Source organism: Leptinotarsa decemlineata, unplaced genomic scaffold (assembly GCF_025532065.1).
Source record: "Leptinotarsa decemlineata unplaced genomic scaffold, Ldec_3_MD MMD2_tig00000232_RagTag_RagTag, whole genome shotgun sequence".
NCBI classification, from domain to species: domain Eukaryota; kingdom Metazoa; phylum Arthropoda; class Insecta; order Coleoptera; family Chrysomelidae; genus Leptinotarsa; species Leptinotarsa decemlineata.
Genome location: NW_027412546.1, coordinates 269,047 through 282,304, shown reverse-complemented (window position 1 = coordinate 282,304; position 13,258 = coordinate 269,047). Strand labels below are relative to the sequence as shown.

General features: G+C 36.2%; 2 protein-coding genes across 3 annotated transcripts; both read right to left on the bottom strand.

Annotated features, from left to right (window-relative positions):
* Window positions 1–14: 14 nt before the first annotated feature.
* Window positions 15–2,859, bottom strand: LOC111507656 (ubiquitin-conjugating enzyme E2Q-like protein 1). The gene is made up of 2 exons (XM_023162999.2): window positions 2,615–2,859; window positions 15–1,291 (listed from the first exon to the last, which is right to left on the bottom strand). The coding sequence occupies exon 2, from the start codon at window positions 1,288–1,290 to the stop codon at window positions 703–705; it is 588 nt and encodes a 195-aa protein (XP_023018767.2). The 5' UTR covers window position 1,291; window positions 2,615–2,859; the 3' UTR covers window positions 15–702.
* A 741-nt stretch (window positions 2,860–3,600) lies between these two features.
* Window positions 3,601–11,493, bottom strand: LOC111507657 (ubiquitin-conjugating enzyme E2Q-like protein 1). Of its 2 annotated transcripts, none has more exons than XM_074173357.1 (2): window positions 10,903–11,493; window positions 3,601–7,777 (listed from the first exon to the last, which is right to left on the bottom strand). In XM_074173357.1, the coding sequence occupies exon 2, from the start codon at window positions 7,722–7,724 to the stop codon at window positions 6,990–6,992; it is 735 nt and encodes a 244-aa protein (XP_074029458.1). In that variant the 5' UTR covers window positions 7,725–7,777; window positions 10,903–11,493; the 3' UTR covers window positions 3,601–6,989. The 2 variants fall into 2 exon arrangements, with proteins under 2 accessions (XP_074029458.1, XP_074029459.1); XM_074173358.1 differs by having other exon boundaries at window positions 11,213–11,493.
* Window positions 11,494–13,258: the final 1,765 nt, after the last annotated feature.

Below are 13,258 nucleotides of genomic sequence, written 5' to 3'. Positions count from 1 at the left end.
TTAGAAGTCAATCATAAATTCAAAAATCTTTATTATATTCTGACATTACAATGTAATGGTAGTGAAATAAGTAAGGTATAAAAATTCTGATAATTCTTTAACAACTTATTCATTATAAAATATATAAAAAAAACTAGAGAAGATATACTAGAAATATATGAATACAAGACATACAAAAACAAATATTATAAGAACTAATGAGATCTCAAACAGCCTTATTGTTAACTGGAAGACAGTGATAATATGCAGTTTTCAAGTTGCATTTCAAGCTGAACTCCGGAAGAATATAATTTTTCTTTGAAATTCTATAAGGAACATGGTCAGTTTTCATTTGAGTGAAAGTAAAAACTCCTTCAATTCTTTTGAAATTTGTTACTAAATTTTCTGGACCTGATACGTCAAAAACTCAGTAGCAGTAGAGATGCTTCTGGAGTATTCAGTAATTTTTCAAAAATTTTATATGCAGTCGTGTAAAAATAGGTATATTGTTTTTTTGGAGTTTTAAACTGTCATTTATTTTGAACGAGTTTCTCTACGACACATAATGTATTCCTGATGATTGACCCCCAAAAGATATTACTGAATTGTGTCTTAAAAACGTTGAGAAACCTACTCAAAACAACTACTGTCAATAAAGCAGAAAAATTACAAACTATCTGGACAGTATGTTCAACAGAATCTAGGATACAATGACATTGTCATTCAATCGATCTCCAACCCATGCTTGAAATAATATTCAAAAAAAATCCAGAAGCTGTTTTCAGCCCGCTCCTCTTTTCGAACCTGCTGAATCCGTGCATTACTTTTCGCCAAACAAGCAGCAAACTGCATTATGATTGCTTCTACAGTATAAGCAGGGGTCCACCATTGGGGGTTGAGAATTTCCAAACGAACGATTCCGCAATCCATGAAGAAACTATTCTTTATCGTAGGGGATTGGATGGTCATCAAGGGCGGGGAGAAGGGAAAGTTCTCAGGGAAACTCAATTGGAGGAGGACGTGGGACACACCGAAGTGTTCCATGTCTTTGCCGAAGTCGCTGTCGCGGTCCACTTTGAAAAGCTTGACCTCCCACTGGAAGAGGTTACCATTTACTAAGTCTACAGTGAAAGAGGGATCAGAGTCCGAATTCTGGCGGCTTTGGAGGTCGCGGAGTTCCTTCGTAACTCTTCTTTCTCTCACTGTTTTTTTACGGTACTCATCCTCACTAGTTCTTACTCCTGAATTGTTCCCAGGTGAAGTACCTTCCCTCTTGCTTATGCAGAAAAGTCTCTCCTGTAAGTTACTCATTCTGGAAAGTATAGAGATATGACCATCAGGAATCTATTTGGCACTCATCATGACTAGCTCTTGCTCACCATTCTGAAACTGGCTGCCAGATCCTACCGCTAAATTTTCCTAACACTGCCGAGCGACCGGTGGCGTGTTTCCCTCTTTCTGAGGGGATAAATATTGACGTATAGGATTATGTAACTCAGAGGTGTCAAACTCAATTTTGCAGAGGGTCATATATTAAATTTAGAATGTGTAGGCGGACCAGATTCAAATAAAAAAAAATTACCGAATAATTATAACATTTTATCTATTTAAATATATAGTGTATAGAATTCTTATTTACATTCATGACATCTGCTCACCAAAATAGGTACTACCAAGCATGCAGAGAATGCGTGCAGCTTTTTTAATTCCGGATGGTTACCCAAACTCTTGAAATACATATTGTGTATAGAATGTAAGAGCATTAACCTTTTTAAATTTTTCTTTCAAAATACTGCCTGATTGACGATTTATCAACACCATTTGCAAATTAACTGGTGCCTGTGAAGCTTCTAAATTGAATGGATTGTTGAAAATTGGGAAATCCCTTTCATTCATTTTGTGGAAGTCTTCAAAACGATTTTTGAATTCCGTGACCAGATTTTGCAGAAGCTGGAAATATTGATACAATTTTTTTTGGTTTACTGTGCCAAATGATTTTTAATGAGGGATATGATCCAAAGTTTGATTTTTACCTGATTTTCCCACAGCCTCAACTTTTTTCTGACCATATCACTTCGATTACTCACGTGGCACTGACGCACATCTTTTATATATATAATGAATGTTCTATTGTTCTTGACATAAATAATAATCCAACACTTACAATAGACCCATACGACCAATGACCGGCACCCACGCCCCCTATATGTCTGTGGTTCTGTCTAAGTTATAGAACTATAACTTAGAGGTTCTGTGGCCGCGTCGTCGTCTAACAGTGTAACCTCAAAACTTATCACATACACATTCGTATTCGTATGTATTCAAATGAGATTACTGTGTAGTTGAAAATGTCAAGTAAACGGAAACATATGACACTACTTAATTCATTATGATTTTTTCTATATAATCCAGCAATCCGGTTTCCAACAATGCGGCACCCCCTGGTTTTTAATAGTGCCGGATTTGTGAGATTCTACTGAATTTATATATTCCTATACGTCGATATTTACCACGTTGAAAGTGGGGAAACATGCCACTATTACTCGCTCGGTAGTGTTTAGAAAATTTAGTGCTGGGTCTAGTAGCTAACTTCACATTGTTCCCTTACTCTGTTTTCATCAAATATAAAACTTACCTTCCTATTGTTGTGTCAGATTTTAGAATCCTTATCTATATTAAAAACTCAACCACACAATCACCGTACAAAAGGTTATTTCTTTTTTTACAAAAATGAACAAAAACACTCAACATTTTATAAGTGTTGCCAACAGCAGCTGCTAGTGGTAAACTCAGCTTGCCAATGTAAAAACGTTGAATTTTGCAAATGGTTCACTAACGATATGTTTGAAAGAGAACTATTTCCTAACCGCTGCTAACGAAACAACAATACTGCTCTGAGGTTTGCCTGAACAATTATTTTTGCTAATATTTCGTACAAGTTGTCAATTCGAAAGATCATCACCCCAAGGTGGCTCTGCACAACTCAAGGAAAACAATGAAAATGTGATTTTTCATTGTTTTTACGGAATACTACGTTTGTTAATTCAATTAAATTTCACTCAAAGTACCAATTGTTGAAGTATCGTTGGCGGAAATGATAAGTCATTTTACAATCAAGTAGAAGGTATTGCCAGAAGAATGGCAATAGTATCTGGAATAGTAACACATTAAAATATTATTTAATTGATATCCAATTATTCATTGAATGATCACAGCACACTAATTACCTTTTATGAACATAATATTGAGCTCTAACTTTATTGGTAGTATTAGTGAGATCAGGAGGGAAATTTGAATTGATAGTTATTTCAAATGTGTAATATTTTCACATACCAATTTACACAACGTCTTTCACTACAACAGATTTTTCAATCCAGATGCACCAGATACACCTGAAGAAGTTAATTATTAGTGAAACACGTGTTACGGCTTAGTGAACTTTTGATGTAATTGGGGAAGTACCCAACTGCCCTACACTGTAGGTGTAGGTAGTTGAGAGAAATTATTATTTCGAAATATTCTTATTGTCAATTATTCGTAAAAGTTAGTGACATTTTGTTTTAGAGTAAGGTTATGCAGAATCTCATTTTTAGAAGACGCCAAATAAATCATAACAAGATATAATAAAAACATTCATATATTCGGTTAACATTCATCAGATTAATTTAAATAACACGATTCAAATACAAATGTCCATGTCCTAATGATAATAACGACAAATTTACCTTTTCTAGTCAAGAAATATATCGGAAGACGAAATTTATACATATAAGAACTAAATACACATATAGTAACAACAAATCTCGATAATCGATTGTTATTCAATTAATACTGACTGTAAACGGGTAGGAACCAGCAGTCAAAAAGTCAAATGAAACGGCTCCCGGTATGATCACTGTGTCAAATATATTTTATAAGTTCGATGGCCATGTTTTGCAGGATATTCCTGAACTAAAGTTTCATTCTATTGGTGGACGGCTGAGTATCATTCTTATGGTATTATTTAGTCCAGGTAGCCAGACTATTTCTTCCATTCCCTCTTTCTTTCAGTTGAAATGATCTCTGTGTTTCTGAATTTCTATCGCCTCCCAATCTAATGACTCCTAGATAGTGGTTCTGAATTATATCGAGCACTTTGGTCTATTCGAAAGCGATTGGTTGCCCTCTCCGAGTCCAAGACTATATAGAGAGATAATATAATTTCAGAAATATAGAGACAATTTCAACCGAACAGAGAATTAACATTAATAAAGTCGAGCTACCTGCATTTAACTGAACAAGTCATGTCCAACACCAAAGGAATTAAACCAAACCATCTATATTGTAGGTAGTAGGTATATACGCGCTGTGAGAAGCATTAGGACACTTCTTTCTTTCTCTCATCGCTTGATATTCACAGCATTCGAAGACGAAACGTCGTGAAAACCTGCAGACCATGGCAAATAAATCCGGGAAATAACTTCGATATATCTATTTTTCATTTGATTTTTGATTAGAAGCTCCTCCAGTATCAAAGCTAAAAGTCTACAGGTACTTAAGTCTGATATATAAAATATATGGTGAGCATCTGTCAAAATTTGAACATCTTATTCAATGTATAACATCAGAAATATAATTTTCATAAACTCAATAATAAAAAAGCTACAACTAACAAAGCTAAGAATGAAAAAGTTATGTGATTTTTTGTTGTGGGCGCAGTTTGATGACATCCAAGAAAACACTGTTGAGTAAAATTGTTCATGTAACAAAATTTTTTCCAAGAATTACTGTTTCGAATTGGTGTCATGTTATTATATATTTACAGAGCCTCTCTGTCTAGACAATCTCGTATTAGGAGAATATTCAATTTTGTTTCATCCTTAACCTAAAATATATCTAACAATCACTCGTGAATAACCCTGTATGGCTTCAGAAGTTTCACATGGTGTCCCTTGTAGCTATATTGTGAGAGTGTAGAAGTAGAAGTTAACTTCTATACAGTGGCGTAGGTAACAGTACTTTTCTATAGAATGAGTAAGTAAACAGTACACCTTCAACCATGTGTATATAATAGACCTTTTCATCATAAGACGAGCGCAAGCGTAGCTGTCATATTGAAATGGCGGTAATTCAAAACATTCGTACTGTTTTAATCAACAATGGCAAGGCAAGGAATATTATATAAATCAAGCCATTAATATTTTGTGGCTGTACATATGACATTATTAATAAGACAAATACGTAAATACTGAATTGAATATGTTTAGTAATTTTTATTAGAGGAAAATATTTAATACAACATAATATATATGAAATTTACAGTAAAAAATGCAATAAGGAATAATGTACGTATGTTGAAATTCCTGATAGCTTTAAGGATCAGGGTTTTGTTCAGTTGGACCACTTTCTCCAATGAAATGTAGTGAACAAATATAAGTATCCTTGGTAACATCATCAATAGATTTAAAGCCTCGGTCACTCCTGCCACATTTTTTCACCTATAATTCACATTTCGCATATTTTGCACATGCTTTAATATGTAATTTGCTTGATGATTTGATTTTTTTTTGCGATATTGAAGACAAGGCTTTGGAAAATTTATAAAATAGTTTTATAGTTTCATAGTTGAATGTATCCTGTATCATTTTTGCATACTCCATAACAACACCGTTCTGTTGTTACTTTTCGTACAGATAACATAATTATAAAAAAGTATAAAAAATGTTTTCTGATTATTTTGACTTACTACTTTACTTTTTTCAAACTTTTTGTACAATTAATAAACTTCAATTTATATTTTAATCTTTAAAACATGAGTTGCGGGCTCTTTAACATGGTTGTTTACAAAAAACAGTACGAAAAAGATGGCTGATACTGACGCATGCGCACAAAAAATTGTGATGAAAAGGTCTATTGGATTCAACATGAATGTGCTGAAAACTTCGTAGTCTGACACACAGATGGCGCCACTAGTATTGAATCCATATCATTTTTAGTTAACCCTAACCTTCAAAAGACGACACATGTACCAGTTTCACAGTTGTTATACTATTAGTTTGTGAGATAGAACATTTTGAGTGAAGCAACTTTCGTTAGTTTGAAGAAAATAGAGAAACATAAATTTTTGTGTGTTAATAAAGCACCGCTTTTTGGCAAAAAAATATTCGTTTTGCCAAGGCTTGCCTTGTTAAACAACGTTAACAAAAATACATGAAGAAGAAGAAGAAAATCAAATTATTCAATATGAATACGTTTACGGTGTTGCCAAGTTCATAACGGATGTTAGTGACGTCGTCACGACTATTTATTTCAATCGATTTTGAAAAAACTACTGACAAAAAAATTGTAAAAAAATAAATAAAATAGTGTTCACCTATGCGGTTATTTCAAATTAGTGGAAAGATCCATATTTTACTTCCCTTAGTGAAAAATACTTGGCCAGAAACAGAATTGTTTTCTACCCACATAGGTGATTTCTTGAACATTTCGTGGCAATAATCAACATATGACTTTACCCACGAATTCAATTGAGCTATTCAATCTACGTTATACTTTTTTCCAGGTGGTTGATGATGATTTTTGTTAATATCAGAAAATTTCTTCTTAATATCATCATTATTCTTGTTTCATAAATATAAGAATTCATGAAATGAGTGAAAGTGGTGATTTTCCTTCTTCAAAGTTATGCATATTCATTGAGTTATGGCTTATATATTCGATAAACTGACCCTTACTTTGCTTTGGAGCTTTGCGAAGCAATACCTCTATATTCATCACAGAAACTTGTGAACCATTTTTAGAATTTTTCGCATTGGCATAAAACCCTTATTAGGTAGACTTAAATTTCAGATATACTTTATGCAAGTCAAATTTCTGTATGATTTGTAAGAGACATTTCTCAAAGACCGGTCATTTATATACCATTACCATTGTTTTCTCTCCCTTGCATTTATAGTGAACACAGTACATCTACCGTAGAATATAAATTTGACACAAAAATGGAACGGTTTCGTTTTGAACAGTCGCTCGACCTACCCGTCGGCCAAGCTAGGGGTCACCCAACCATACTTATCGTGAGTCTTGACGAGAGATCTGAAGCTTTCCTCTGCAGTACGCCTGCTGAACACTTTCTGGCCCTTGTTTTTCCTCTGTATCCGTCCCTGGCCCTTCACCACACTCGCAGCGAACTGCATGATGACCGCCTCCACCGTGTACGCGCTAGCCCACCCTCTGGGCGTGAGCAGCTCCATACAGATGGCGCCACCTTCCATCACGAAACCCTTCTCTATCCTGGGGGAGATAACGCGCATAAACGGCGGCGAGAAGGGAAAGTTCTCCGGGAAAATCAGGTTGAGGAGGATGTGAGCGATGCCCAAGTCTTTCATGTCGTTGCCCAAGTCACTTTCACTGTCCACTTTGAAGAGTTTCACGTGCCACTCGAAGAGGTTGTCGTCCACCAGCTCGACGGTGAAGGTGGGTTCGCTTTTGGAGTCCTGCAGTCTCTGCAGGTCGCGCAGCTCCTTCATGAGTCTCCTTGCTCTGACGGTTTTGTTCTGTGATTCGTCTCGTTTGCATTTCGAACCGAAAATAGGGCTAGATTGGGAAGCAGCTGGGGAGACGGTGTTACAGCCACGTAGCAGTCGTCTCGCTGGAGATCCGTTTGCTGCTCCTGAAGTGCTGGGTTTGCTAGGACCTTCGCCGTCTCTCGTGGAAGATTTAAAGAGCTTCCGAAAGATGCCGGAGACTTTTTCTTTAGAGCGGCTCATTGTGGCGAGGCTGGCTTTGCGGCAGGTCTATCAGGATCAGCGGGGCATCTTACCTGGAAACAATTAATGAAACAGGATATGGATGTAAGTGCTAAATGTTAGTGATAGTTTATAATGGCCATACGGTACAATGACACACGGATCGCTATCTTACGGTTTGGAGAGTTCAAACGAAGCAAACCCTTGCCACCAAGCATCTAAGACCTTGACGATTTGCTTGACTATTTACATTAGCAAAAGTTATTGAGCCGGGCTGATAGCCTAGAGATACTCTGTGAAGATAATACAACTCTTCGATACAGACCACAGCTTATTTCGACCTATCATGCAGGATACAATCCTGTCAAACGGAAGAACCATAATTTGCTATCATAAACATTAGAATTGGAAGAAAAGAACTTGCGATGTCCCACCATCAAGTCAAAGTATCGAAGAAGTAAAAGGGTGATCCCCCTCTCACCAAGGGGATCACTCTTTTACGTGCAATTCTTTGGAGTATGTATCTCACTTTCGTTGGCGAGGTTATGCAGCTTTTGTCCAGCCTTCTAATGCCGAGTTAGAGGTGGTAGATTAGTGAACTAGTTAAGAGCTTTCCATCCTACCACCAGTGGAGACAGTCGGAACAAACGAGGCGCTTAACGAAATTAGGCAACAACTGGCTAGCAAATTGAAACCACCATTTAACACTCTCTAGCATTAGAAAAAAATTTACCGCTTCGGTTTGGAAACTTGAATGGCGTACACACAAGATGGAAGCTAAGATCAAGTTGGCGAGACACCATACGTCTGGTACCTAGTGTGCTATGGATTACTGGGCGACCTATAGACGTGAGTGATATTTCTAAGGAGATACTACAGCGAGGATTGGACAATAAACGTCCGTACGGAGCAAGATCTGGCCAATTCAGCCAATTCAGACTACTTTTTTTGGCTGATACCACGACGGACAATGAATTGTACATGACAGACATTTATGCAAACTTCCTAACATAGAAAATTCTTGCTGTGCGTCTGCCCAGCAGCACGACTTCGCTGAAATCAATTGAGTGATCATCTACAGACCGGAGGCCGAGGCCATAGACATACATTAACATAAGATCAATTTTAACCGTAAGGAAGAGAGCTTAAATATCAACAACACATGGATACCGGCACTTCATAACACAAATATTCTCCCAATAATTGAATAAGGGTCGGGCCAATCAGGTACAAGAGCAATCGCCAGTTCGACAGCTAGTCCCATTATAAGTACAAACGCCCTTGATAATGTCTGCCACAGTAGCAGATGGAACGTCAGGTATAAAAACCTGCAGACCACGCCTAATAAACCTGGAAACATCGAACAATTCATAGTAACTGATTCACAAGGGTTTTCTGCAAAAAACGGGACTTCCATTTCAAAATCTGGGTGTAATCTCCAGAGAAAGTTTGGCTCTGGGATACATTCCCAAAACATGGAGACAGATTAATCGGGCCAACTTCATACCGAATCCTGAGAAAGTCTTGGAGGATTCGGCAACGGCATTGAGACCAATCAATCTCATGTCATTTGTATAGAAATCATTTAAAAAACGACTTAACAGACTTGTTAAGGACGAAACACCGGCTAACAGACCACTGCATCATAGGTACAGGTTAGGCGTTCCAACAGAAAATGATTTATGTCGGGTCAGAGATAAAACAGAATATGCCTACAACAACAAGAAAGTATTCATGATAATAATTACAAATTTTCACAACATCTTCATTTCCAATACGCGTTTCACTATGACAGTTGTTTCCTCGGTTGGACTGGTCTAGTCCAACTGTTGCAAAGTCTGTATGGTGAAGGAATGTAATTCTTATCATGAATATCATGAATAGTGGTATTGATTTTCACCAAGTGGAGGGTCAGTGTATTCGAAAAATAAATAAGTAATTTACCTTTTTTCTTGAAAATGGAGAGTACATTTGATAATAGATTCATACAATCAATGATCCAGCCTTTGAGGAGAAAAGGGTTTGACCACACTATCTGCAGGAGGATGAACTAAAATGGGGGAAATAGTAATAGCATTGATGTCCTCAAGGGAACACCGTTATCGAACCTTGTAATGGAGGCGTTATTGCGGTTTCTAGACCATGGTGGGCATAAAGTCTTGATATTATAACAGAAAAAACCTAGGAAGAATAAATATCTGGGAGTGATACTAGAATCTAGGCTGACCAACATCTAGAAAGAGTAAAAATAAAGGCGGAGATTGCGCATCTACGGAAAGACATGGGCTGAAACCATACATGCTGTATTGGCTCTACCCACACCATGGTGGTAAAACCCATGATAACATATGTATCTATGGTCTGGTGGCCAAAGATGAAACGAAGACCGGTATTAGAAGACGAAGCAGGATACAAACACTTGCGTGTTTGTGAATAACGGATACACTCTTAAATCTTCCCCCTTTATATCTTGTTCTAATGCGGGAGGCAAGAGTGGGCCAATTTATATAAGGAATATTCGCAGAGGTATATGAGGGATTGGGCAAAACACATATTCATAGAAACCCTGATGTTTCAACCATTTCAAATTTAATTTGTCAAAAATTCTGGACGCGATGGATGATATTGATCCAATTGTATACACATGTTGATAGATTGCGCAAGAATCGAAATCTGTCGCGCGTATTAAATCTTTCAATTCATGGATCATGCGAAAACATCTCTAACCTAATATCAATTCATTTCAAAACGTAAACAACATTGAAAACTGAAGCCAGTGTCTTTTGAGTTGTACTCAACACCTCTGTGAACGGAAGCTCAAATTCACTGCATATCTTTATTATTTCTTTACAAAGATTGCCGTAGGTCGAGAGTTTTTGACAAAATACGAGGAATATTCTATGCGTCATGGACAAAACATAAATTTCGGAACGAACATCAAACATCTTCACGGACCACATTTGCAAGATCTACTTTTTGAGGATTGAACAGAAAAATCTTAGCAAACATTAAAACGTTTTTTGGTCATAATTACACTAGTGAAGGAAAAGCAAAATAAACAAATTATTTAGGGGGTGTGTCGAATCGATACTTCTTGGCAAATTCTATATTTCTTGAGAAAATAATTTCAGCGAGGTGTCATTTACAACTTTTAGTAATAATTTTTTACACTCAACAACGAAATAATAACAATACTCACGTTATTTTTCTAAACTTCCTACGAGTCAACAGTCGAATCAACTGTAGACAACAGTTCCCAGCCTATAAATTCATTACGCAAAAGAATAAATGGTCTCTGAACCCCACCGAAGCTTTCCAACATCGTTTAACTGATTACCGTGAAGTCATATGTTATCAAAGTTGGCCGGGGACCATGCCCGTAAGATCAATGCCTTTCAAAACAAACCTCGGCAAAGATTTGATAAATCCCTGCTACTGTCATCTATTTTGCAGATGATATGCGAAGCAATTGAAAGAGAGAAGGCTTTGCGAAACAATTGCCGACTCACCCTTTTCACGGCCGCCTAGTCATGAATTTTCGATGAACAGTCACTGATCTGCCGATGATGTTTTCGATGTTACGGGTCCAGGGGGTATCGCGCACTGATCCCGATCGATGACGGGCGTCTACTAGATGATGCAGGGGCGTCCAAAATGGCCCCGGAAGGAGGCCGCCGCACCGTGTTTCTCTATAAATCACTGAGACGGCTGACGTCGAGTTATCTTTTGTTTACTCGTCTAGTGAACTGCTATCATTAACGCTGTATTGACTTATGTGAACTCGATGTTAGTTATGTTGTAGAGATCATTTACGGTCACTTCGATGGTCTTTGACGAGCGGCACACATGCTATGAGTGTCATAGGCCTGGAGTTGTGGAAAGTTTAGAGATTGCCTTCTTTTTCTTTTTTTTTTCGTGACAGAACATAGGCTGTAAATGTATTTTGTTGTTATTGCAAACGATGGAATGGGGTTGAAAAAAAAAAAGGTGAAAGTTGGTCGTTTCTACTTCATGTATTTTTAATTTTCTAAAAAAGCTCTTTGTTTATTGTTAAAAGAGTAGAAAGGCAAACAGCTTGTTTTTCCTAAAAAACTCTCTGCGAAAATATCAAAAATCCCTTGTTCATATTCAGGTGTACACCTGATGCAAAAGCCATGAATTGTTTTTTCGCAATAAGTATATACCAGGCTTTTTCTTAGTATTGTCGCAACACAGTACTCGCTTGGCCTATCAACGAGAGGATTTTATTCGCTATTTCATCCATTCATCATTTAAAAACTCAATTAAATATTTATTGTAACGAAACGGGGAAAATACTTCAGGAATACACTTACACAAAAATGTTAGTCAAAAATACAATGAATCACCCTAAACGTACATTAGATAGATAAAATTTATTTGTTCAGGATAGAAATACAGTACCCCTGAGGGCATAGAACATGTCAAAATAAATATAAACATATATCACAATAATATTAGGTTGAAAGAGGAAGGAAAAATGTACAGTACATAAACTGCACAAAAATATATGCATACATATCAAAATATTAGTACTTGTAGATATAGGCTCTTAGAGTCCATGATTGTAGTGAAAGCAGTCAAATAGATCAAATAATAGTAGTATCATTTAGATACTCGTCAGTTGCATAATATGCTTTTTCTACACCCGTACTCTAACAATACACTTATATGACCATAATCCGTTTCATAATGACATCCATTATGATACAGATTTTTCATAACGATACAGATTATCAACCAATAGAAACCCATAATTTTTCAATCAAGAATCCTGTTCCTTTGTTTGTCCTAGATTCTAACCTAAGTAACTAATTGCTTTATTTGTCAAAATCAGTTTTCATATTACCTACCTATATTATCAAAATGTCTGAAAACAGCGATATAGAAGGAATACCATCGACTCCAATATTTTTAAAGGATCAGATTAATTACAGTTGTTATATTCAATATAAATATAATTAGAATCTTTATAGTTTTCATATATCCATGATAATACCATTAAGTTTGTGTTTTTTTAAAAAAAATATGAGTTAATTACTGTAAATGTGTTCAATACAAATATAATATTTATAGTTTTTCATTATTTATCGGGTTTAGAAAAAATAGCGTATGCAACTCTCATGTTATGGTTATTAATACACTCGCATATACCATACAAAACTCGCCTTCGGCTCGTTTCGTATCCCGGTTAATGCTCGTGTCTTAATAACCATCATTACATGATCGTTGCATAATATACTATTTTCAAGTAAATATGCTTTCAATTTTATTTTTAATGTTGCTTTATCGAATTCCCTCACTGTATGAGGAAGTTTGTTGTAAATTGTTATTAGAGTATGCGGTACGTTTTTTTGAATAAATGAGAAGTTTGGAGTATTACAGGTCAAGTCTGACTTATTTCTTATAGAGTATATGTGTGTCTTTTTAGAGTTCTCAAAAAGTTTGGTGTTTTCCTTAACAAGAATGTACTGGCTGTATAAGGTTAGTATTTTATTTTTTATAAATAAGCGTTACAACTATCAGTTTATTTATGG